We start from the raw sequence: 27301 nt of genomic DNA on the forward strand, positions 1-27301 counted from the left end.
GGGGACATTGTGTCTCACACATGAGAGATGCTAGATTCTGGGATACCACAGAGAACAGTGCAGAGACCATCATGATTAGAGGCAGAAATGCAAGCATGTCGTTAAGACCACAGAACTGGAGCCAGCTGCTGTGGCTTAAACCCCAGGTCCTCCACTTAATAGCCAAGACAAACTACCAGTCCCTCTGTGACTCAGCTTCCCTGTTAGCAAATTGTAAGTAGTCATAGTACTGACTTCAAAGGGTAGCTATGAGGATGGATGAGTTATTTGTGAAGCTTTTAAGTCTGTATATGGCACATAGTAAGTGCTGTGTGGGGTTTGTTGCACAAATTACAGGTTGTGCCGTCTGTGGGGGTATGCGTGTGTGCAAATGATAACTGGAAACATCCAAGCAACAGCTTTGAAATGGAATTGGGGATTTAAATAGGCATTTCTATTGAAAGGGCAATTCTTATGCACACATCAACCAGACTTCAGAGATGTGCAGTGAACTCATCCAAAGCCCACGTGGGCCAGCATCTCTTTCCACCGGCATCTGAGGTAGCTGGGAGATGAGATGTACAGGCTCCCGCCAGCAGGGGGCACCCAGGACCACCAGCTTCTTTTCCTTTCCTTCAGCGAAATCCTTTGTTCTCTTGGTCAGGAGTCCTCAACCTTTGTTGCAAATTAGAATCACCAGGGGAACTTAAAAAAATCCCCCATGTCCTGGCTGCACCCCAGACCAACTGAATCAGCCTCCCTGCGGATGGAGACTAAGCATCGATGACTTTTAAAAGCTCGAAGGTGAACTTAACATGCAGCAAGTGGAGATGTACTGAACTGGGTCTTCAAAATTCTTAAATTCTTAATCCCCTCTGATCATCAGAAAGATGCAGAGTTAGTCTGGGGTTGTGAGGCACTTGTCTCCGACCAGCAGGTTCTCGTGCTTAAAGCGTATGAGAATCTGCAGGAGAACTTGTTAAAACACAGAGTCCTCGTCCCACCCAGATCTTCTGATTCAGCAGGTCCAGGTGGGGCCTGAGAATCTGCATTTCCAACAAGCTTTTAGGTGAGGCTGATACTGATGCGTCTCCACTTTGAGAAGCTTTCTGGCCTTGCAGATCTCTGGGAGATGAAAGGAAAACTCACAACAAAGCTGGAACTACAGGGTTGAATCATTTTATTTCTAAATTAGTATTTTTTAATTTCAAAAGAGTTCAGGCTTACAAAAATCACACACACACAAACACACACGCAGCATCAAAAGTTCAGTATAAATTACAACAGCCAAGATATGAAAGCAACCTAAGTGTCTGTCAATGGATGAATGGATAAAGAAGATGTGATATACACAGACACACACACACACACACACACACACACACACACACACACACACAGAATGGAATATTACTCAGCCATGAAAAAGGAGATCCTGCCATTTGCAAGAACATGGATGAAACTTGAGGGCATTATGCCAGGTGAAATAAGTCAGAGAAGGACAAGTACTGTATGATATCACTTATATGTTGAATCTAAAAAAGGCAAACTTGTAGACACAGGGAGTAGAATGGTGGTTTCTAGGGGCTGGGGGGGGGGGGAGAAATGGGAAGATGTTGGTCGAAGGGTCAACAAACTTCCAGTTAGAAGATCAGTAAGTTCTGAGGATCTCAGGCACAGTGTGGTGATTATAGTTAATACTGTATTGTGTAATTGAAAGTTGCTAAGAGAGTAAATCTTAAATGTTCTCACCACAAAAAAGAAACGCGTGACGTGAAGGTGGTGTTAGCTGACACCACGCTGTTAATCATTTTGCAACATAAAAGTGTATCGAATCAACATGTTGTACACCTTAAATTTACATAATATGTTATGTCAATTATATCTTAATAAAGCTGGAAAAATACAAAATAAAAAGACATGATTAATACAGCATTTCTATTTGTTCTCCAGTGTTTAAGGCAAGAATGCTCAAGTAATCATGGTCGATTTTCTCTTTTTTTCTTTTTTTTGTGAGCAAGATTGGCCCTGAGCTGACATCTATGCCAGTCTTCCTGTGTTTTTTTTATGTGGGACGCCACAACAGTGAGGTTTGAAGAGCGGTGCTAGGTCCGTACCCAGGATCTGAACCTGTGAAATCAGGACCGCTTAAATTGACTGCGTGAACTTAACCAATATGCCACCGGGCCGGCCCCTCAATTTTCTTAGTTTACTGCAGTAGTTGTGTTCTATAAAGTCACCATGAGCACCGAACTATTGCTTCTAGGGGAAACACTGGCTTAGGTTCCTGCAAGCCTCTAGTTACAACATTTTTGTGAACCGATCAATAAGTAACTTTGTGTTATGTATGTTTCTGTTTAAGAACACCTCATTTAATATATACTACTGATCCATTAACCGTGAACTCAGAGCCTCCAGTGCTACAACTCATGCCTGAAGGAAACATCTTACACACACATTTTCTCCCTAAGTCACATCACAGCCTCCTTGAACTTAAGAGCATTAGAAAGCACTTCAGCACTTTGCCTGGGGGACAAGTTAAACAGGGAAATAACAGACAGCACAAAAAATGTGTGGATGTTAGTGCAGGTGCCAATCTTTAAAAAAAAAAAAAACAAAAAGAATGGATGGAGCTGCTCATTTCAGCAGAGCTAGAATGAGGTGCCGTGCCCAAGAAAAACTGGGATGTCCCTGTGTAAAAACACCCCAAATGCAGCATCATGATCCTCTCTGGGAAGGGATCCACAGAGGGTTTCCCACATGTCCATCATGTATTTGTGGCTTATGTTGTATGGTGGATACACACAAGCACTTGAGATTCTGTGTGTGTGTGTGTGTGTGTGTGTGTGTACAATCAATCCTCACTTACAGAGTCCATATTTGAGAATTCACCTGCTTGAAAAAATTTATTTGCAATCTCAACATCAATACTGGTGGGACTTTCTAGGTCATTCGCAGGCATGCACAAAGCAACAAGAAAATCTTAGTTACCTGCATGCTCCTTCCCAGCTGATGTCAAACAAGGCAATACTCTGCCTTCTCGTTTCAGCTCTGATACCATAAACATCTCATCTTCATGGTCTATTTAGTGCGATGTGTGGTGTGCCCCCTCCTCTTGGGAACTGTGAGAAACAAACTGTCTTTTCCATGGCAATCATCTCCTGACCTGTTGGCCTCACCATCCCTGAATAATAACAAACCTACATTTTAAAAAAGACTCGTCTCATTCTCCTCACTCTGAACTCTCTGTGCTTTTCAATGGCCTAGCTCTTTTCAGTCATCTGTGAAAATGCCCCCTCCTCCATTCCTGCAGTCAATTAAGAACTGACCATATTGTTTTGTCATGCTCTTCCAGTGCATAAGACAGGCTGTATTGCACCCAGTAGGAAAATACATGGCACCCTCTTGCCATAATCCCTCCCCCACCACAGCACCACACCATCAAGAGTAAGAACCCAGCTTCTGGCTTCTCCCTGAGGAAGGAAGGAGAGCACTGGACCCCACATCTAATATTCTAGCATTTTGAGGGGCTGCCTGACTGAATTGTTTCTGTTTTGCCCGAGTCTGAGCACTGATGAGAAGGTGGCCCAGGTGGGGAGCGATTGAGAACAAAGATGATGGTTTGGACTAGTGCACACTCTGTGGTCCATAGACCTTTCTCCATCTAAGCACAGAGCAAATGAGTAAAAAACCACAACTCGTGCCTTCTGCTTGAGGAGGGTAAGGATTGGAGCATCTGTCCAACATTCCAGCCTTTCAGCGGGTTACCCTTGGTACTGGCTTCTGGATGAGAGATTCTTCTCTGTGAATCAACCAGTCCGAAAAGAAAAAAAACGTACCACTAAGGAATCCTCAAGGAAAGAGCCCATCTAGGGCACCCTAGATAGAAAAAAAGTAAACAGGCTGACACATGTGCACAGAGCTTCCAATCAACTTTTTACTCAATTAACCAAAAACTGTCTCATACAAGGGGCAGAGACCAAAACTGTCATTTTGAAGATAATAGCACATTGGAGGAAGCAGACTCTGAGGGAAGAAGACGTTAAAGAGAATCCCATAGTAATATTAGAGATGCGACTGAGTAGAACTCAGAGATATAACTACAAAGATGGTATCCATGAAAGAAAAGATAAGACCTCCCAGGACTGTGTCCCTCCTTGGTTAGCCCACCAGCGCCTTCTTCACCCAAGCAGTGATGAGCTAATTGTCAAGGGATGGAGGTTCTGAAGAGAAAATTAATTGCAGTGGGAGTCAGGTGCCCTACATATAACTTTTCTGGTGCAAGCTCCTTATCTCTATGCAATCTGTCCCAACTACTATGAGGACTAGTCTAGAATCTGATTGGAAGGAAGATTTCATGATGCGTGTCAAATCCAATTTGTAAGGTCTGGCTGCACGGTGTGCTTTTGAGAAGCTCTGTCCAGGCTCAGAGGTAGAAAGCCGTGAGATCAATTACCAATGTCTGCTTTGGGCTTGGGAGTAGAGAGTGGTGGCACAAAGAGTACAAAGAACTTGCTGATGATTACTACTATATATCATATCCTTATAATATGTCACTTATTCCTTCTTCTGTCTGGGTTACACCTTGTTGCTGCCTGTCTGACTCAGCTTTGGTTTGAGCAGAGCTCTTCTGGTAATTCAGTCTGCCTTGGCCTTGCCTGTGATGCCCTGAAGTGGGCATCCCTGTTGAGGGTAATCTGGCTTTCTGGTCTCTGCCCTTTCCCCTGGCTCTGGTCTTGGGCACACAATAAGCTCATGGACCCTAGAATCATCTGTCTCTAGACCATTGCATATCCTGAGCCTCAGAGGCCACTCAAGAATGGAATTTAGAGGAATAAATATCTCAACCCAGGGAAGCTGCCTCCCAGGGGTTCCACCACAATCACTGCCTCATTATTTAACTCAGAAGAAGTCTCCTGGACCGTGGAATTGTTTTTGTTTTTGAGCTTGGTGTCCATTTGCAGTAAAGGATTCCCTCATCTCCTCTTCCTCATTAGGTCCAAACAAAAAGACATGGATTTCGTCACGTTTAATTACCCATATCAGTGCTTCCCATCCTTCCTGTGGTTGAAAGATGAGTAAATTTTATACCACAATCCTCCAGGGACAATGCAAATATCAAAGGCTCTAGGCTCCCATTGCAACCAATTTTTTCTCCAGCAGAAGGGGAGATGCAGAAGGGTTTCTGATGCAACTGCTCTCCTTGGAGCCTCCATTCCCACATGATGACATCTATCTGTGCATAGAGAGAGGCGACACTGGTTAAGCCCAGGGTGCTGGAATCCAGGGAGGTTTTATCTGAGACTGCCTTGGAATAAGGGGGTTTGATGTGCTCGTGAGGTGTTGAGAAAGGTCCCTCATTCCAAACACAGACCCTGGCAAGTAGGGGCAAGAACTTGGAACCCATCCTTGTGGGGATCTTGGGGGTCCAGGCGTGATTTAGAGACTAGGTGTTAGTGTCAGGAAGAACACTAGGAACTGCTGACATTGTTTTCCATGAGCACATTGGGTTGAGTCCATAGAGGTATTTAGATAGAAGGATGGATTCTTGTCTACCTCCTTGATATTTGCCAACCTGAAGGCAGATGTCTTGTTAGACTGAATGCTTATTCTTTCCCTCTGTCTTCATCACTATGAACCCAAGAAGGCCAGGCCTCTAGACAGCAGGAAGTCATCTATGTTGATACTCAATCCATAGTGAAGGTCAGTCCATGCTGACCTTCCATAAAAGCAGTTGAAGCAGCCAGGCATGGTTACCTGACCTTGGTCATGGGGCTGGTACGAGAACAACTTGTGTGGCATGGGTTGGGGGCACCTCCAGCTCACCCTCCGAGGACTGGCCATCCACAATAGTGATCCCCCAGAAGAGTTCTCCTTTCTGACCTCCTGGGAAGAAGAGCTGAGCATTAACTCCAAGAAAGAAGCATCATAAACAATTGAGAGTGCTTAGGATTTTGAATCAGACAGATGGGGGTTCAAATCCTAGCCCTCTTAGTAGCTGTCTGACTTTATGTAAGTCACCTTCTCTCAGCCCATTTGTCAATAACATTAGCTCCAACTAAAATATTGTTTTCCTCACAGAATTTATTCATTCAACAGCTATTTATTGAAAGAGCTCTGCAGTGGATCCTTGAGCTGTGCTAACTGGTTGTGAGGATTAAATAAACAATATAAACGACAGTATCCTGCGAACTGGCATTTGATTATTAAGGAGAACAGGAGTCCAGCTCATGCCTTGCCATTGTGGAGAGATGTGAGAGTTTTATTGGAAACAAGAAGGTAAATAATGCTGATGTCTTTCCCCTGGCCATTCAGTGTCAGTGAAGGGATCCCCAGGGCCAAATTTTGGTATGATTGATGAAAATGGGGAGAGGAAGAGGTAAAACCACTTTGGAAACTTGCTGAAGGGGCTCCTCTTCGACCCAAATGAGAAATATTGATTTAGGAGTCACAGTGAGATGATCAGCCTAGACTCAAGTACGTCATGGCTAACTCTGCCCAGTTCTGCCTGTCTGACTGGGAGGGCAGGTGATGGGGAGGTTGGATGGGTAGAAACATCTTTTTCAAAAGAGGTCTTGTCGGGGGGAAGAGTTTGTCAAAACCTCAAGACACAAGACACAAGCCACCGAGGAACTGCTGGTTAGAGATTCCAAAAACACCAGGGTTTGCATTTTTAAAAGATGCATCAATATCAGTGGGACCACCTGGACACCTTGGAAGGAAAAGTGAATTTGAGGGCACACAAGACTGAGTGTGTGTGTCTATGCAACAAATATTGGAATATCTATTGCAATGTTTTGGGGGAGTGTGTAGGATAGGAAGAGAAAAACGGGGACTTTGGAATCAGATCCTTATTTTGTTCAAATCTTAGCTCTATTCCTTCCTTGCTGGGTGACGGTGGACAAGTCGCCATGCTTCTGTGACCCTCTATTTTCTCATCCAAAAAATGCATGTAAATAATAATGCCTACAGGCACTGTTTTTTTTAATGGGATTAAATATACACAAAATTTACCATTTTAACCATTTCTACTATTCATGGCATTAAGTATATTCACATTGTTGTGCAACCATTGTCACCATCCATCTCAAGGACTTAAGGATTAAAGCATCATGCATGTAAAACACTTTGCCAGATGACTACTACACAGTCAGCACTTAATTGATGTCAGCTCCTTTCAGGGTGAGGATATGTGAGTGGGCAGAGCAAGACCAAGTTCATCTGGACACTTAAATACACCTGGACAAGAGTCTGCAATAAAAGCTATTTTACCAGCTGGGATACTTGGTGATTGGGGGGATTGATTAGCTACTAGTTGGCAAAACATTGCAAGGATTGGTTTTTGTGGGGGGTTTTTTCTATATGGAGACACGGAAATAGTGAGCTATTCATAGGATTTATGCTGGGTCTGAGCTTAAAGCAATTTTGGAGTAAATGTCTGGAAGCAGAATTGCGGACCAAAGTCTATGCAGGTTACAGTTCTCCCGTCTCTAAGCCAGAGGTTCTCGATCAGGAGTGATTCTGCCTCCTGGGGACGTTTGGCCATGCGTGGAGCTATTTTCGTTTTTTTTGAGTAGGGGTGGGGGAAGTGCTGCTGGCGTCTAGTAGGTGGAGGCCAGGGATGCTGTTAAACTTCATTCAATGCACAGGAAAGCTGCCCACAACGAAGAATTATCTGTCCCCAAATAATGCCAAGGTGGGAGAACCCTGTTGTAAGTCAATGGATTTGGGGATGAATGGATTTTTAAAGACTCTGCTAAGGGATCTCAGAAGACAGCGAAGGTGCAGGTAGGTTTTTACCCAAGAAGGACAAGGGCATCGCAGAGCGGCACTAACGAGGATGAGCTGGACAGGGTCACGCTTGACCATGGAAGGGGTCATAATGTTGAATAATTAGAACAACAGGAGTCAACATTGGTGAGAATGTCCTATGTGCCTGGCAATGTGCTAAGCACAGATCAACTAAACAGCAATCTTCAATGGTTTTTCCCTCTAGAGAATTAGCAATATCTACAATTTTTTGAGCACTTGCCAAGTGGCAGGCACTAAGCTCTTTTTTGTTTGTTTGTTTTTTGTGAATTTTTTTTTGAGTTATTGATAGGTTATAATCTTGTGAAATTTCAATTGTACATTAATGTATGTCAGTCATGTTGTAGGTGCACCACTTCATCCTTTGTGCCCACCCCCCCACCCCACCTTTCCCCTGGTATCCACTAAACTGTTTTTGGTCCATAGTTTTAAATTCCTCATATGAGTGGAGCCATACACAGATTATCTTTCTCTTGCTGGCTTATTTCACTTAACATAATTCTCTCAAGGTCCATCCATGTTACTGCAAATGGAATGATTTTGTTCTGTTTTGCAGCTGAGTAGTATTCCATTGTATATATGTACCACATCTTCTTTATCCATTCGTCTGTTGATGGGCACTTAGGTTGCTTCCACGTCTTGGCTATTGTAAACAGTGCTGCAATAAACATTGGGGTGCACAGGACTTTTGGGATTGCTGTCTTCAGGCTCTTTGGATAAATACCCAGTAGTGGGATGGCTGGATCGTATGGTAGTTCTATTTTTAATTTTTTGAGGAATCTCCATACTGTTTTCCATAGTGGCTGCACCAGTTTGCATTCCCACCAGCAGTGTATGAGGGTTCCTTTTTCTCCGCCACCTCTCCAACATTTGTTGCTATTAGTTTTAGATATTTTTGTCATTCTAACGGGTGTAAGGTGATATCTTAGTGTAGTTTTGATTTGCATTTCCCTGATGATCAGCGATGATGAGCATCTTTTCATGTGCCTATTGGCCATCAGTATATCTTCTTTGGAGAAATGTCTGTTCATGTCTCCAGCCCATTTTTTGATTGGGTTGTTTGATGTTTTGTGGTTGAGTTGTGAGAGTTCTTTATATATTAAGGATATTAAGCCTTTGTCAGATATATGACTTGCAAATATTTTTTCCCAGTTAGTGGGTTGTTTATTTGTTTCAATCCTGTTTTCATTTGCCTTGAAGAAGCTCTTTAATCTGATGAAGTCCCATTTGTTTATTCTTTCTATTGTTTCCCTTCTCTGAGAAGGCATGGTGGCCGAAAAGATCCTTTTAATACTGATGTCAAAGGGTGTACTGCCTACGTTTTCTTCCAAAAGCCTTATGGTTTCAGGTCTCACCTTTAGGTCTTTAATCCATTTTGAGTTTATTTTGTTGAATGGTGAAAAAGAATGGTCAATTTTCATTCTTTTACATGTGGCTTTCCAGTTTTCCCAGCACCATTTGTTGAAAAGACTTTCTTTTCTCCATTGTATGCCCTCAGCTCCTTTGTCAAAGATAAGCTGTCCATACATGTGTAGTTTTATTTCTGGGCTTTCAATTTTGTTCCATTGATCTGTGCACCTTTTTTTGTAGCAGTACCATGCTGTTTTGATTACTATAGCTTTGTAGTATGTTTTGAAGTCAGGGATTGCGATCCCTCCCGTTTTGTTCTTTTTTCTCAGGATTGCTTTAGCAATTCGGGGTCTTTTGTTGCCCCATATGAATTTTAGGATTCTTTGTTCTAATTCTGTAAAGAATGTCATTGGGATTCTGATTGGGATGGCGTTGAATCTGTAGATTGCTTTAGGTAGAATGGACCTTTTAACTATGTTTATTCTTCCAATCCATGTACATGGAATGTCTTTCCATCTCCTTATGTCGTCATCCAATTCTCTCAGAAAGGCCTTGTAATTTTCATTATATAGGTCCTTCACTTCCTTAGTTAAATTTACCCCAAGGTATTTTATTCTTTTTGTTGCGATTGTGAATGGTATTGTATTCTTGAGTTCTTTGTCTGTTGGTTCATTACTGGAGTATAGAAATGCTACTGATTTATGCAAATTGATTTTATACCCTGCAACTTTGCTGTAGTTGTTGATTACTTCTAACAGTTTTCCAATGGATTCTTTGGGGTTTTCTATATATAAGATCATGTCGTCTGCAAGCAGCGAGAGTTTCACTTCTTACCTCCCTATTTGGATTCCTTTTATTCCTTTTTCTTGCCTGATTGCTCTGGCCAGGACCTCCAGTAGTATGTTAAATAAGAGTGGTGATAGAGGGCATCCTTGTCTTGTTCCTGTTTTCAGGGGGATGGGGTTCAGTTTTTGCCCATTGAGTATGATGTTGGCTATGTGTTTGTCGTATATGGCCTTTATTATGTTGAGGTAGTTTCCTTCTATGCCCATTTTGTTCAGAGTTTTTATCATAAATGGTTGTTGGATCTTGTCAAATGCCTTCTCTGCATCTATTGAGATGATCATGTGGTTTTTCTTCCTCAGTTTGTTGATGTGGTGTATCACGTTGATTGATTTGCGGATGTTGAACCATCCCTGTGTCCCTGGTATAAATCCCACCTGATCATGATGTATGATTCTTTTGATGAATTGCTGAATTCTGGTTGCCAAAATTTTGTTTAGAATTTTTGCATCTATGTTCATCAGTGATATTGACCTGTAGTTCTCTTTTTTTGTGGTGTCCTTGTCAGGTTTTGGTATCAGCGTGATGTTGGCCTCATAGAATGTGTTAGGAAGTGTTCCATCTTCCCTAATTTTTTGGAATAGCTTGAAAAGGATAGGTATTAAATCCTCTCTGAAAGTTTGGTAGAATTCCCCAGGAAAGCCATCTGGTCCTGGGGTTTTATTCTTTGGGATGATTTTGATTGCTGTTTCAATCTCTTTGCTTGTGATTGGTCTGTTCAAATTGTCTGCCTCTTCTTGAGTGAGCTTTGGGAGATTGTAGGAGTCCAGGAATTTATCCATTTCCTCTAGGTTATCCATTCTGTTGGCATATAGTTTTTGGTAGTATTCTCTTATAATCTGTTGTATTTCTGCAGAGTCTGTTGTTATTTCTCCTCGCTCATTTCTGATTTTGTTTATTTGAGCTTTCTCCCTTTTTTTCTTTGTAAGTCTGGCTAGTGGTTTGTCCATTTTATTTATCTTCTCAAAAAACCAGCTCTTTGTCTCATTGATCCTTTCTACTGCCTTTTTCATTTCAATAGTATTTATTTCTGCTCTGATTTTTATTATTTCTCTCCTTCTGCTGACTTTGGGCTTCATTTGTTCTTTTTTCTTTAGTTCAGTTAGGTGTGCTTTAAGGTGGCTTATTTGGGATTTTTCTTGTTTGTTAAGATGTGCCTGTATTGCGATGAATTTTCCTCTTAATACAGCTTTTGCTGTATCCCATATCAGTTGGTATGGCATGCTATCATTTCATTTGTTTCCAGGTATTTTTTGATTTCTTCTTTAATTTCTTCAATGATCCATTGCTTGTTCAGTAGTGTGTTGTTTAGTCTCCACATCTTTGTGCCTTTCTCAGCTTTTTTCTTGTAATTAATTTCTAGCCTTATAGCACTATGATCTGCGAAGATGCTTGTTATTATTTCAATTTTTTTAAATTTGTAGAGGCTTGCCTTGTTTCCCAACATATGGTCTATCCTAGAGAATGTTTCATGTGCGCTTGAGAAGAATGTGTATTCAGCTCCTTCTGGGTGGAGTGATCTACATATGTCTATTAAGCCCAATTGTTTTAGTTTTTCATTCAGCTCCACTATTTCCTTGTTGATTTTCTGTCTGGATGATCTGTCCATTGATGGGAGTGGGGTGTTGAGGTCCCCTAGTATTATTGTGTTGTTTTTAACATCTTCCTTTAGGTCTGTTAATAGTTGCTTTATGAATCTTGGTGCTCCTGTGTTGGGTGCATAGATATGTATAAGCGTTATTTCTTCTTGATGAAGTGTCCCTTTGATCATTATATATTGTCCCTCTGTGTCTCTCTTTACCTGTCTTATTTTGAAATCCACTTGGTCTGATATGAGAATTGCAACACCTGCCTTTTTTTCCTTGCTATTTGCTTGAAGTATTGTCCTCCTCCCCTTCACCCTGAGTCTGTGTTTGTCCTTGGGGCTGAGGTGTGTTTCCTGGAGGCAACAAATTGTTGGATCTTGTTCTTTAATCAATTTTGCCACTCTGTGTCTTTTTATTGGAGAGTTCAATCCGTTCACATTGAGAGTGATTATTGATGCATGTGGACTTAATGCTGTCAATCTGTCGCTCATTATCTTGTTTTCCTGTGTTTCTTTTCCTGTGTGCTTTAGACTACCCATCTAATACTGCAATTTCTTATGCTGAGTTTCTTAGACTTTTCCTTATCTATGATTTGTGACTCTCTTCTGTACTTTATTTTAGTGTCTACCTTGAAGTTTGTATTTAGAATCTCGTGTATAATATAGTCTATTCTCTGATGGTCTCTTACTTACTCGACCAATACTGATTTAGACCCTTTGCTCTTCCTCTCCTAAATAATTATTTTCATTTTTTATTCCAACTCGTCTTATTAATTTGTAGTTAGAGTGCTAAGATCGTCCTTGTTTTGGTAGTTTCCTTATTTTTACCCTAATGCTATAGTTGAATATTTGCTATCCTCTTCTGGTTCTATCCATCGGTCTCCCTAGTCTGTGCATTGTGTCCCCTTTCTCCCTGTTTTCGTTTTTCAAGTATGAGAGCCTTCTTGAGGATTTCTTGTAATGGAGGGCTTTTAGTTACAAATTCTCTTAACTTTTGTTTGTCTGGAAAAGATTTAATTTCTCCCTCATATCTGAAGGAAATTCTTGCTGGATAGAGTATTCTTGGCTGAAGGTTTTTATCCTTTAAAGCTTTGAATATATCACTCCATTCTCTCCTAGCTTGTAGGGTTTCTGTAGAGAAATCCGCTGACAGTCTGATAGGGGCTCCTTTATAGGTTATTCTCTTTTTTTTTTCTTACTTCCCTAATTATTCTTTCCTTATCATTCCTATTTGCCAACTTTACTATTATGTGCCTTGCAGTGGGTCTTTTTACATTGACAAATCTAGGAGATCTAAAACCCTCCTCTACACACATTTCTCCGTTGATCCCTAGATTTGGGAAGTTCTCTTCAATAATTTCATTAAGCACACTTTCTGCTCCATTTTCCTTTTCCATATTCTCAGGAATTCCTATGATCCTTATGTTCTTACTCCTCATTGAATCCATAATCTCTCAGAGATTTTCCTCATTTTTTTAAATTCTTAGTTCTCTTTCTTCCTCTGTCTGGTGCCATTCACCCTGTCTGTCCTCGTTTATGCTCATTTGCTCCTCTAGGTTGTCTACACGGGCATTCTGGGAATCCGTATTGTGTTTTATCTGGTCCATTGTGTTTTTCATCTCAAGTAATTCTGTTTGATTCTTCTTTATGATTTCAATCTCTTTTGTGAAGTAACTCCAGAACTCGGCTTGTTTATCTTTCTCTCTACCTCGTTGAGGTTTTTGATTATAGCTGCTCTGAATTCATTATCACTTAGTTTACCTAATTCCAAGTCCTCAGGACTTAATTCTGTGTTTTTATTGTTTTCCTTCTGGTCTGGGGCTTTTATAAATTGCTGGATGGTGGAGGAGCATTTTTTTTCTCATGGTGGTAGAATTCAGTTGCAGTTACAGCCTGTCGCCACTAGATGGGGGTCGAGAGCGGCATGTTAGCTCTCCGCCTTGGGGCAAGATGGCTGCGCCCACTGGCTTTGTTAGGGGGGAGGGGCTGTTACTCACACACACCGGTCTGGGTTTAGATCAGTTCTGTTCTCTGGTCTCCCAAGGCCCTTGATTTATAGGGTCCCCGCGGACGGAAGCTTTCCCCCCATGAGTGTGTCTCCACTGAATCATCCGCAGGAGTCCTGGATGATCCCCAGGTCACGCGGCCCCTCCCCTGCTCCTTCCCGACCCGCGCCGCAGCGATCGCAGACTCTAGGGGAGGGAGCGATGTTCTCTCCTACCGTTCCAGCGCCTCCGAGGGTGTAAGCAAGGTTATGATCTCCGCCTTCTTGGTATTGTAGGTCTCTAACGAGCTGGCATTATGTTTATTCTCTGAAATTCAGTTCTTCCAATCTTTTGTTGTATTTTGGAGGGGAGAGAATCCCGGGTCAGCTCACCCCGCCATTTTGCTCCGCCCACCCAAAAACAAGTCAACATTGGTGAGAATGTCCTATGTGCCTGGCAATGTGCTAAGCACAGATCATCTAAACAGCAATCTTCAATGGTTTTTCCTCTAGAGAATTAGTAATATCTACAATTTATTGAGCACTTGCCAAGTGGCAGGCACTAAGCTCTTAACATTTATCCTTTGATTTCATCTTCACAACAATGCCTGTGACCCAGATTACTGCCATCCATTTTCTGGGTGAAGACATTGATATTGAGTAGCTACCCAAGGTCATGCTGCCACAAAGTAGTTAAGCTGGGATGCAAGCTCCTGTGTACACTCTCATAACCACCAACCCATATAGCTCATATGCTTACTTCTTCCTAGAACAATTTTCCCTCCTCTAGCTGCCTACCTGATCTTCAAAATTCCACTCCAATGCCTCCTCCTCTGTGAAGCCTTCCCTGACTCCAACTCAGGCAGAGTTTCATCCCCTGGGTACCCAAAACATCATGCATGTGTCTCTCTTATGTTTCTGATCAGAATATCCTGAAATGATGTGAACAATGTTGGTTTTCCCTTTCCAACTCTAAATTCTGTAATCACAGACCTCAGTTATCTTACTCCCTTATGTCATTGACTGACTTTGGAAAATGTCACCAATGGGTTGGATTGCACTGTTAGAAAGTTTTTGTCAGGGTGAACCACACAGCCAGCCTCACTAACATCCACCTCCAAGTAGGAGGAAGAAGTTTGTTCTTCCACATCCCTCTCAGTACTGAGGGCACCTGTCAAGTGTCCCAAGCATTCCTGACCCTGTCCTGTGGTGTCGCCAGCAATTTCCTACATGATGTCCTACTCACTTCCTTCATGGTACTTCCCTATGTCACATAGATCTTGTCTGTTTATGTCCTTGTTTGTCATTGGTATCGTGATGGAGACTGTGGGGTCCAGGGAAGCAAGGACCTTGCCTGGGTGATTCACCCTGGAATGTCTTATGCCCAGCCCAGCATGTGACTAATTTTGTTGAATGGATGGGTGAATGGTTGGTTGGGCGCTTGGATGTGATAGGAAAGTCAGGATGGCGAATAGTTAAAGACAGCTTTAAAGACCATCTGAATGAAGATGGCAGCCTTAGGACAAAGAGTTCCAGTGAGACCCTCAAAAGAATCCACGTGCCCTTATATGGCCAGTATTGCTGCTTCCCTAACTACCCACAGTTGGGAATGGACATCCTTTCTGTCCTGCATTGTTCATTGTTGGAGTTGTGGGTGGTACGTGGTATTCCAGGGCAATCTGTGTTTGCCAGGGGGCTTGGAGGTTGCCAAGGGAATTGAGCATTCCGGATTTAAGTGTGCAGCTCCTTCTGGTCTGTGGTCATCTTTCTTGTCCACCTCATTCACTCAGGCAATATTTATCAGAGACTCTAGAGCTAGCGTCTTACCCTAGTCCTTGAAATTAAGTCAGACTACCCACAGGTCACTACTCTCCCATCCAATGCCACAAAGTCACCAATAATAGCTGAGCTCATTGACAACTGTCCCCCCACCTAATCCCAGTCCATTTGACCCCCAACCTGCTGTCACCCAAGTGCTTCTATGGCTCACACTCCTTAGATTCACAGTTAGAATTCAGATTGGCCCCAGTGCTGGCTCAGCATAGATTTCTTTTTGCTCCAGATACTCATCTTTGCATTTGGACTCAGCCACTCCTCTCTGTTCTCTTGCTTAGTTTTCTTGTTTCAGCTCCATCATTACCTATCTCACCTCCCAATCTTTTTGGAATCTCACCTCTGCTTTAGCCCTGGGACCATCAGGAAGAGGGGTATTGAAACATTCTACTGGGTCTATGTTACTTTCTTTGACTTGGACTTTGAAATTTAGACTGCAAGAGTCAGTGTGTAGCTCTTGCATGAGGTGTGGACCAGTATCTTATTAAGAGATGCAAGTTTCTGCTCTCCCATCCCATGCCCATGACAGGCATCACTAATCGATTGTGGCTCTTCTCCTATTGGTTCTGGCTATGACCTCATAACTCTTCTCAAGACAGCACTCTAGGCAGCCAGTACCTATCGACGGCCATTGCCTGGTGGGATTTGCCAGCCCCACTCAGGATTCTTGATGTAGGTCTCCTGTTCTTCCTGCAGCAAAGGTACATCATGTAAAACAGAGGGGATGGAAATCAATCAGTGGCCTCTGACTTCATTCTGGTGGGCCTCTGTAGTCATTCAGGGTCACCTCAGCTTCGGTTCTCCCTGGTGGCTGCCATGTTTATCATGGGCCTTCTAGCCAACACCGTTCTGCTATTCCTGATCCACATGGACTCCTGGCTCCACACACCCATGTACTTTCTGCTCAGTCAGCCCTCTCTGTTAGATGTTGGCTTCCCTCTGGTCACCATTGCCAAGATGGCGTCAGACTTCCTGCGGGGAGAAGGTTCCACCTCCCTCAGGGATTGTGCAGCTCAAATATTCTTCCTGACGTTGATGAGTGTGGCTGAGGGCATCTTGTTGGCCCTAATGTCCTATAACCATTATGTTGCTCTGTTCTATGCCCTGCAGTATCCTCCTCTGCTCATGAGGTGCCAGGTGTGCCTGCTCATGGTGGGCTCCTCCTGGCTGGCGGGTATGCTCAATGCCTCCATCCAGACCTCCATTACTCTGCACTTCCCCTACTGATGCCTCCTGCATCGTGGACCACTTCTGTGAGGTGCCAGCACTGCTGAAGCGCTCCTGCACAGACACCTCTGCCTGTGAGTTGGCGCTGTCCACCTCGGGGGTGCTGATCCTTGTGCTTCCCCTTTCCCTCATTGCCACCTCCTATGGTGACATGTTGGGGGCTGTTCTACGTGTACACTCAGAGAAGGCCCCCAAAGAGGCCTTCACCACCTTCTCCTCATGCATCACCATAGTGGACCTCTTTTATGGAGCAGCCATGTTCACGTACATGGTACCAGGTGGACTGTGGGTGGAGCAAATTTGCAAAGGACAGGGGACATCAGAAGTTCATGTTTTGAAATGTCAAAATTGAAATGTTTTAAATGGACATTTGTCCATGTCATATGATTCCACTCATATGAAGTACCAAGAGTAGTCAAATTCATAGAGAGAGTAGAATAATGGGTGGCAGGAGTTGGGGTAGGAGAATGGGAAGTTAGTGTTTGATGGGGATAGACTTTCAGTTTTGGAAAATGAAAAATTTGTTGAAACAGATGGTGGCAATGATTGCCCATCAATGTGAATGTGCTTAAGGCCAAGTGTACAGAACTGTATACTTAAAAATGGTTGAAATGGTACAGTTTATGTTATATAAATTTAACCACCATAAAAAAGATGAAGTAGCACCAAAAAAATGGAAAAAGATTGTGAGATCTTTCATATGATATTTTCACTATCACTATAAAATAATTAGGTGTGGCTAGGATTGGTTAGATAAAAATTTTAACATTAGTCCTCAACAGTCTTCACGAAGATTTCTAACCCACGACAATATTGACATTTTGGTCTATATAATTATTTGTTGTGAGGGGCTGGCTGTCTTGTGAATAGCAAGATTTTTAACAGATCCCTGTGATCTACCCACTAGATGGCAGCACTGAGTTGTGATAACCAGAAAAGTCTCCAGACATTGTCAGCTGTCCTGTAGGGGACAAAATCAGCCTGACTGAGAACCACTGGAGTAGAACAACTCCGTGGGTGCCAGAGTTGATGGTGGTAGTGTTCACAGTATGGGAATAACAGGAAGGGCAATATGTTAGGAAGAATAAAACATCAGTGGAATCTTGGAAAGGTTGAGGGGAGGGGTGAACAGAACATCCCATTGGTCCTATTACCTCAGAGGTCAAATGTGTTGGTCTGGTGATCATCAGTCTCCACAGGTGGCAGCATAAATCAAATAATTGTACAGAAAGAGGGAGAAGTTCCTGTTGAGAGAGTCAGGAGCTAGAAACACAAGCTAACGCTTGGCTGAATCCTACCCAGGATCCTTCAGTTCTCAGTTACAGGGACCCACTGGGTATATGCTCTCACTGGACACAATGCATCCATCCCGACATTAGCCACCATTGTAATTAAATAATTATTTATATAATTATTTGATCAATGACTGCTTCCTACAAAGCTCCATCTGAGCTTTGAATCCCATCGATTCCTAATTTCTGGGGGAAATTATGCTATCCTTTATCCTTTCTTTATCCTGTATTTTCCAATGTCTGTGTGCAATGTTATACTTTCCAATGTCATGGGAATGTCCCACATTCTCATGTCTTTCAAATAAAATGAAACTCACATATAGAGCCATACTCCCCTTTGGTTATTGCTCCAAACTTTTGGAGAATTGGTCTACTTGTTACTTCCATTTCCACTCTGCTCACTCTTCCTTCAACCAATTCATCTGGAGTCTTTCTACATCCATCACATTTGCACTACCTGAGGTCTGCAGTAACCTCATGTGATACTTCTTATAAATTCTCAGGAATATTTACATTCTTCAAAATCCTTGATTTTTCAGTAGCAACATCATTAACGGTTGTGTTCTTCTTCTGGAAATAGGGACCTTTCTCATGTATTTCATTTTCGTGATAATGGGATTCTGTGGGTCATGTCTATTGGGCTCCTTGTAACATTAACACATCCCTCAGGGAGAAACTCCTAACTTTGAAATTAAATCCCGTGAAAAGGAGGCCAGAATTGGAGTAGTGTCTTAAGGAACACTGGGAGACTTCTTTGAAGGAAGATGAAGGATCTTTTTTAATCTCCAGAAGAATGGTCTTGTTGACTGCAAAGTTTTGAATGTACCAGATAACAAGGAATAATTGGAATAAAGGAATTCATCTCTCTCCACAGCTATCTTCAGGGAAAGGGAAGTGGCATAAAGTTTTCTTCCTATCACTCTCTTTCCACACCAAGGGAGCTAAATTGTTTAAAGAGTGAATGAAAATAGAACAATTTATTTAATGAGGAAGTCTGAGAATTCATCCCCCAAGGCTCTGGAAACTTTAAACAAGTTTCCACTGTCCCCGAGGCAAACCATCTTGGGTCTCCTAGAGATATGGGTTGTAAATTCCCTGCCTGGAACGTCTCCCTGTACTTTATGGGGAAAAGACAGCATACCAGAAAGAACCAGGGCAACCAGGGTTTCCATGGTGACATCTGAAAGAGCTAGTGTAACCTAGTAAAGCCTGGGGGTGGTGTGCAGGAGGGAAGATGTAAACAGTGGAGGAAATCTCTTATTAGATCAGAGTACAAGGGACACAAACAAATGTGCCTCAAAATGTCTCCAGATTGGAAGCATTAACATCACTTAGCAGCTTGACAGGCATGCACATTCTTGTTCTTTATCCCAGATCTACCAAACTCCAGGGACAGGCCCAGCCATTTGTGTTTCGTAATTCATCCATTGGATCTCATGTATGGCTAAAATCTGAAAACAACTGCCCTAGAAGATTTGTTGAAGGGATGATGAAGGACCCACGTGCGCCCGCGTGTTCAGAGATCTGAGGGCTCTCCACCTCCAAAATCTTATCTACGTATAATCATAGATTTGTCTTTTACTTTACAATGCTTATGTCCCTGTCTTTTTTCATCTTATGCATTCATTTAAATTATTAGAATAATATTAAATACTTATGGTTTGTAGCAGCAATCTTTTCATGTTCATTAATTGTCATTTCTGAATGCGTCCACGTTCCAAAGAACATTATTTCCCATTGAAAAGTATACATTACTTATCATTTGAAAGATACATCCTTATTTTCCATTTTTGAGAACCTGCCTCCACACACACACGTACCCCACCATTTGCAGCAATGGCTGTTAAAATTATCAAATACATTTTGACTTCTTTTAAAAATCCAGCTTTTGTACTGATATATTTATGTAATACATGAATGTAAATAGATTTCCTAATGTGGAAGCATATGTAAATTCCTGAGATGAGCAGTATTGACCCATGGTGTATTGTTATTTAACATACTGATCAAGACAGCCTTAAAAACAAGCAAACAAACTAGCAAAAAATAAACTTACAGGTACAGAGAACAGATTGGTGGTCACAAAGGGGGAAGAGAATGGGTGAAGGTGGGCAAAAGATACAAATTCCTATTATAAAATAAGTCACGAAATGTACAGAATAGTGACTAGAGTTAACAATACTGTATTGTTTATTTGAAATTTGCGAAGAGAGTAGATTTTAAAAGTTCGCATCACTGGGGCCAGCCCTGTGGCCGAGTGGTTGAGTTCATGGGCTCTGCTGCGGCAGCCCAGGATTTCGCTGGTTCGGATCCTGGGCGCGGACATGGCACCGCTCGTCAGGCCATGTTGAGGCAGCGTCCCATGTGCCACAACTGGAAGCACCCACAACTAGAATATACAGCTATGCATTGGGGGGATTTGGAGAGAAAAAGCAGAAGAAAAAAGGAAGACTGGCAACGGATGTTAGCTCAGGTGCCAATCTTTAAAAAATAAAAATAAAAAAGTTCTCATCACAAGAAAAAAACTTGTAACCTCATGTGGTGATGGATGTTAAATAGACTGATTGTGGTGTAATTTCCCAACATGTACAAATATTGCACCATTATGTCGTACAACAGAAAATAACATAATGTTATATATCAATTATGTTTCAATTTAAAAAAGTTGACGCAAATGTCCCTAGGGATGGACTCTAGTGAATGCTGTGCTGTATCGCCCAGGTCCTACCTCAGGATTACGGGTTTATTCTTCCAGGTGTGAGGGATACAGCCTTCTGACAGTCCTCAGCCCTCAGCCCTCAGCCCACTTTGAGAATTGCCCTCAGCTAAAGGAAGCTGCTTCACTAAAGCTCAACACCACTCAGATCTCTTGCTGTGTGAGCATAAACGAACCAACAGTCATCTGCATCCTCCACTGTGTTTGCACTGAGGTTGCTCCTGGGCTCCTTCCAGCCACTGACTGAGCACAGCATGGAACCAGCGTATGCCCATTGCCATAGTCACACAATCACATTGACGACCACGGTCAATTACACTACCAGGATGGTGACTCCTCTTCTTGTTAAGAAGGACCTGAAGTGCCAGGCAGCAGCACAGCTTGAAGTTTAATGGGACTTTTGCCATGTTTCCGAAAGTGTTACCCTTTAGAAGTCAAATTTCTAAACATGCAGAGGCCAGATTTGTGGAGGCCTGAAGCAAAAACTCCCCAAGGGGCTCATGGAGTGATGGCAGACGGGGCTACTTCTACTTCCAACCCTTGGTTTATGGCTTAATGGATTCTCTAAATTGGAGATACAGCACATTATTATTGTCTTTGACTTAGAGTATACGCTGCATACTGTGGATTAAGTACACAGCATTTCCTGTATATTCAAATGCCTGCACAAAATATGATCATTCTCTTTGAAATTAAATGTCTTCCCATATTTTCCATTATAAAAATTTCTGGACTCTCTCCAGAGAGAGAGTTACTCTCTTTAGACTACGTTTTAACCATGTAGTCCCCTTCTGTAATAAACTTCATATGTGATTTTTATTTTCACCTAAGTTGTCTCAATACTCACTCTTCAACCCACTTTACCTGGATTATTTCTGCCCCTGCCCTTCTAATTAGAGATAATAAATGGAGCCCTCTCTAATATCGATGAAGACCTCCATGTCACCAGCAAATGTCAGGGGATATTTTCCATCCTTATTTGGTTAGTCCTTCCAACAAAACCAAAACTATTTGCCACACTACTTTTCTTTAGAAAGATCTTGTGGCCTCCATGGCATTGTGGACACCAAGTGATTCACAAAATCTCCAAAGATTCTTCAAGGGAACTTCACAGAAAGTTGGTTCCAGGGTTTGATTCTTGTAGAAATTGTACTTTCCTTAGGGGACTCTTTGTAGATTTAAGTGAAATCAAAGCAAGAAGAGTTTCTCCTTGAATTAAAAAAATTAATTTCCCACTTTTACCACTTGCAGACACCATGTTGGCTGAAAATTGCCCACTCTCTTATCTTTGTACCCCTAGAGAGCTGAATTATTAGGAATGACGTAAGTCAATAGAAGAATTTCTGTAATGAGGAGCTCTGAGAATTCAACCCTGGAGACACCGGAAACTTTAAACATGTTTCTGTTGCCCCTTGCCAATAATTCTCTGATCCCAGCCAAATGCAACCCAACTGGGCTTCCCAGGGGCAGACCTCAGAGAACCAAAAGCTTCAGTGGTACCCATCATAGAGGGTCAGTGTATCCAGTGAGAGCTGGAGGAGTAAGAAAAAAAGAGGAGAGAAAGTGAGCACTGGGGTTTACATCGAGAATAACGAGACTGCGACAGTCTCATATTTATTTAGTCTGTAATGGCGAAGTCTCTGTACTTTGAAGGCACTTTAGTTTCTATCGAATGCAGTCTTTTCCAGTGCATTTTCTGTTTCCTTCTCTCTCTTTTTGGAATCTAGGGGCTTTCTGTGATAAAAGGTATTTTCTGGAGAGTCTCCACCTCTTGTCTATTCTTTCCCATAATTGTAGGCTCCTGTTGGATTTCCTGTGCCCAAAAATCTATTCACTAACTACTCACTGGAGATCTATTATGCACGAGGTTGTCTATTTTATTCTTAATGTGACTAGGTTTTTCTATTTCCTAACAATTTTTGCATCATGTTTGCCTTACTGATAGCACTTAAGAGTCCTGTGTTGATTGTTGTTGTTTAATTTTAGTGTTCACAATATCGTCTACAATAATTATTTCTGATGTTTTGTACTCAGCCCGATTTCCTTTTCTCATCTTACAGATCTCCTTTAAATGTTCTGGAGAATATCTAGTGACTGAAATTGGAGTAGACTGCCTTGATCTGTTCACAAATTTAATACAAAGATGTTAGTGTTTAATGTAAAATACCATGTTTGCTGTAGCTTTAAAACTATCATTCTTTCTTGGGTTTAGAAATTGTCCTTGGTTTCCTTATTTAGCAAAAGCTCTGTCCTGGCTGCTAATGAGAGTAATGACCGTTACATTTTCTCAAATGCATTTTCTCCTGTCATTATGGTTATGGTTTCTCTTCATTGACCTATTTCTTTGATGAATTATGTTAGCAAACCCCCTAGTATTAAACCACATTCCCACCTCTAGGAGTTGTTACTTATTCATGACATATTCTTCTCTAAAAATAGGTATGAGTAAATTGTATTTAACTTTTCATTGAATTTTATGTCTATATTCAGGCTTATGTGAGCCCAAAGAGGTCTTTTTTGAGTGAGAATTCTTTATTACCCATTTAACATTTGCATGTTTTGAGCACCTACTATGTGCCAGGCACCATGTAAATACCTGGAAAGACAATGGTAAGGAAAGGAAATCACCTTCTCTGATCACAAACATAAAATTACCAACATGAGAGGCACACCGAGGAATTGCACAGGATGCTGAACATGTGAGCCTCATCCACTCTGTCCTCCTGACCCTCACTCTCTGTTCTCCTTCTCACTGGACTCTCAAGCTCCTTCATTCTCAAGCTCTCTGACTCACAGGGCAACCATGAATTCTGTTCTCTCACCCCAAAATACTTGTGCTTTCCTTCTTTCCCCTGGTTAACAATTACCCATCCTTCCTTTCACAGTTCAAATATTCATATTTCAGAAAATGCTTTTCCATTTACCTCCCCAAACTAAATGAGTCCTGGATGATTTTTCTCTCTTGATTTAATTAGGATTCTCTAGGCATTAATAACATGGACCTTTTTCTATCATGGAGAATGTAGACATTTATAATCACATCTTAAATTTTTCTTTGAAATTTTAGGATGATTTGATTTATACAAGCTTTGAATTTTTTTTCTGCTTTTTCTCCCCAAATCCGCTCCCCATGTAGTTGAATATTATAGTTGTGAGTCCTTCCAGTTGTGGCACGTGGGATGCCACCTCAACATGGCCTGATGAGTGGTGCCCTGTCTGGGCCCAGGATCCGAACCAGCGAAACCCTGGGCCGCCATAGCGGAGCACGCGAACTTAACCACTCGGTCAGGGGGCCAGCCCCCAAGCTTTGAATATTTTTAATCAAATCTGTCAGTCTTCTATTTTTGCAATTAACTCTACTGGTTTTTAACACAACATATCTCCACTTCTGAGGATGTATATATGAGCACAGACACTTTGTATTTTATTATGATGGTTTTGTGATTTTGTTCCCTCTTCTTATCTTTGTAGTCCACACACTTCTCTCTCCTCTTGGAAGAATCTAACTGGCAGGCAGTTTATGAAACAGAAATCCATAGGGATCTTCATTAATTAGAAGTGCTGCATGTCAGTGAAAAGAGGTAACAGATCTGTTGTGTGTATAACGATCAGAATTCTATCTTTAATGAATGCCACAATTTAAGAGGAATTTTGATAATGATACCACAGAGGACTGAGTTATTGTGATGTTAAGAACAGAAGCTCACATTTATCAAGTGTCCAGTGTATGTCACAGAGATCACAAGAAAAATTACATACGTCATCTCATTTAATTCACTCATCAGTCTTACAATGTAGGGAATGTTTGCTACTCCCATTGTAGAAGTGAGGTATCTTCAGCTAGGAAATGTTAAATAACTTTGTCAAGGTCACATCAACAGTAGGTTGGTACAGCAAAATTCGATTCTAGGAAGTCTTATTTCAGATCCCATTTTCTAAATCACATTTCTATCCTGTACTTTAGGAGAGTTACATATCAAATAGAGTTATTGTAAAAGGAACGTATTAATAATGATAATATTTATCATTTATTGAGATCATACTGTGCATAAAGGCATTTCTAAACCTCCAAAAGAAGGTAATAACAGTAACCACGTTTTTAGAAATAAAATAATAAGGCACTTGAGTGTTAATGAGGACATGGATAGGAAGCTTCAAGTCAGAATTAAAGTTTTCTGAGTTGGGAATCCACATCTTAATAAGTATCAGAGCTATTTCAATGAAGAAAGCATGGAGGTTATCAAAGAAAATCTATTAAAGGTCTTGAACTATTTAAGGGTCATATCATAGAAGAAATCGGTTTTATGTTGATAGCCTCAAATGGTATTAGAACCAGTGAGTAGGAGATAAAAAGAAATTACTGGTAAATTTTAAAAAGGCTAAATAATTACATTTAAAAAGGAAATGGGCTACCACTTTGAGTGAATCACTGTCCTTGGAAAGACTTAACAGAGGGTGAAGTTTGTCCACCTAAAGGTTGAATCACGAGGTGCTGATTAAGTGAGCTGCCAGTCGGCTGTCACTGAACATTACTTTTTCCTCCTTCTCCAGCAGACACCAGCTACATGGAAGCAGGAAACCACACAGAAATATCAGAGTTCCTCCTCCTGGGCCTCTCAGAGGATCCTGAACTGCAACCCCTTCTGTTTGCGTTGTTGCTGTCCATGTACCTGGTCACCTTGCTCGGGAACCTTCTTATCATCTTGACCATCATTTCTGACTCTCACCTCCACACCCCCATGTATTACTTCCTCTCCAACCTCTCCTTTGTCGACATCTGCTTCACTTCCACCACTGTCCCGAAGATGCTGGTGAACATTCAGGCACAGAGAAAAGACATCTCCTACATAGGCTGCCTCACACAGGTGTATTTTTTTATGATTTTTGCTTTACTGGATGGATTCCTCCTGACTGTAATGGCGTATGACAGATTTGTGGCCATCTGCCACCCCTTGCACTACATGGTCATCATGAACCCACGCCTCTGTGGCCTCCTGGTTCTGATGTGCTGGTTCATCATTTTCTGGGTCTCCCTGTTTCATATTCTACTGTTAAGGCGGCTGACCTTCTGTATAGGTACTAAAATTCCACACTTCTTCTGTGAACTGGCTCAGGTTCTCAAATTAGCCTGCTCTGACACCCTCATTAATAACATCAGCATGTATGTGGCTACTGCCCTACTGGGCGTGTTTCCCCTCATTGGAATCCTCTTCTCTTACTCTCAAATTGTCTCCTCTATAATGAGAATTTCCTCTGCAGGAGGAAAATATAGAGCATTTTCCACCTGTGGTTCTCACCTCTCTGCAGTCTGCTTGTACTACAGGACAGGCCTGGGCATCTACTTCAGCTCTGCTCTGACTCATTCTTCCCACAGAAGCTCGATCGCCTCAGTGATGTACACCGTGGTCACCCCCATGCTGAACCCCTTCATCTACAGCCTGAGGAACAAGGATGTGAAGGGGGCCCTGGGAAGGCTCCTCAGTCGAGCAGCCCCTTGTCTGTGATGGGTCCCTGGCCTCAGAACTAAGTGGACATTGTGGGCTCCAAAAGCAAATATTATGAATTTAATCTCGTGGTTCGTTTTCTCCCCAAAAGAATATGCTTCATTTTTTCTATTCCCAAGGCATCTGTGGCTTTGCTTTTATTCATTTTTGTATTAGTTTGTCCCTAACAACCTCCTCAGTCAATCTTTTTTGACTTTTCTTCCCTATTTGTGGCCCATGAAGCTCTATCTTTGGTCAGCTTTCTTACAACCATTCCTGAGATTTCCAACATTAGATCTGAAGCACTTATATTAAGTAATTGCATCATTTCCCCCCAAATTATCTTCTCAAATGTTGATATCTTCACTTTAATTTGGCTGTGTGTTCATTTTGCCCTGGAAGAAATGGAAGGAAAATCATACAATAGTCATGACTAAAGTGCTTGCCATGTCAAGACACTTCTTGTTGCTTTACATATGTACTCTTATGTTATCCTGACAACATTTCTTTGAGATGTTTTTTCTCATTTACCTCACTTTTCAGAGAAAGAGATTGAAATAGGGATGGACTCTCTAATCTGGAAATCTGACACTGAACCTACACTCCTAACTTTGCTATCATACTTTCCATGAAAACAGTGATGTGATTTTCAACTTCAAGAGTAGGAATCTAGATTTGAAAGCTAATTTCTCTAGGTGATTCATAGTAATATATTGTGTAGGATAACCCTGAGAAATTGCTTCACTCTTTGCCTTCCTTCCTCCTTCTTTCCCTTCTTCCTATCATTTCCTGTGTTATAAGACCTTTATTTCCTATTATTGCAGTTTTAGAATACATCTAAAGATCCAAAAACTCATAATACTGAGTATAATAAAGTTACTCTGTCATATGGTTTGTTTTGGGACGAGGATATTCTCTGGAGGTGCCATCAGGAATGGTAGTTACACACTTGTGGGATGCATTCAGGGCTTAGTTGACTTTTTGAGAAGAGCATTGATAGAATCAAGTCTGCAGTGAAGGGTGGGGTATTAGAAGCTGTCAGCATTTCTCCCATGTTCCCTGGGATCCTTTCACCATCTCATTGCACGATTGCATGACTGTCAATTGTCCACAACAGGTGGAATCTACTTTTCCCAATGCATAAAGGCAGAAGCGACAGGGAATTATGCCCCACCAGAAACAGTTTTTGATGGAGAGGTG

The 27301-nt window shown here is 41.7% G+C and overlaps 1 protein-coding gene and 1 pseudogene across 1 annotated transcript; both read left to right on the forward strand.

The window, feature by feature from the left end:
• Positions 1-14967: 14967 nt before the first annotated feature.
• Positions 14968-16962, forward strand: LOC106831110 (olfactory receptor 2Z1-like; annotated as a pseudogene).
• An 8221-nt stretch (positions 16963-25183) lies between these two features.
• LOC139041101 (olfactory receptor 7D4-like) lies at positions 25184-26122 on the forward strand. The gene has a single exon (XM_070490331.1). The coding sequence runs from the start codon at positions 25184-25186 to the stop codon at positions 26120-26122; it is 939 nt and encodes a 312-aa protein (XP_070346432.1).
• The last annotated feature ends 1179 nt before the right edge of the window (positions 26123-27301 follow it).

This window comes from Equus asinus, chromosome 20 (assembly GCF_041296235.1).
Source record: "Equus asinus isolate D_3611 breed Donkey chromosome 20, EquAss-T2T_v2, whole genome shotgun sequence".
NCBI classification, from domain to species: Eukaryota; Metazoa; Chordata; class Mammalia; order Perissodactyla; family Equidae; genus Equus; species Equus asinus.

Bases quoted from the DNA above. Each gene is read 5' to 3' on its own strand.
- LOC139041101 (XM_070490331.1), top strand. From the start codon at position 25,184: ATGGAAGCAGGAAACCACACAGAAATATCAGAGTTCCTCCTCCTGGGC.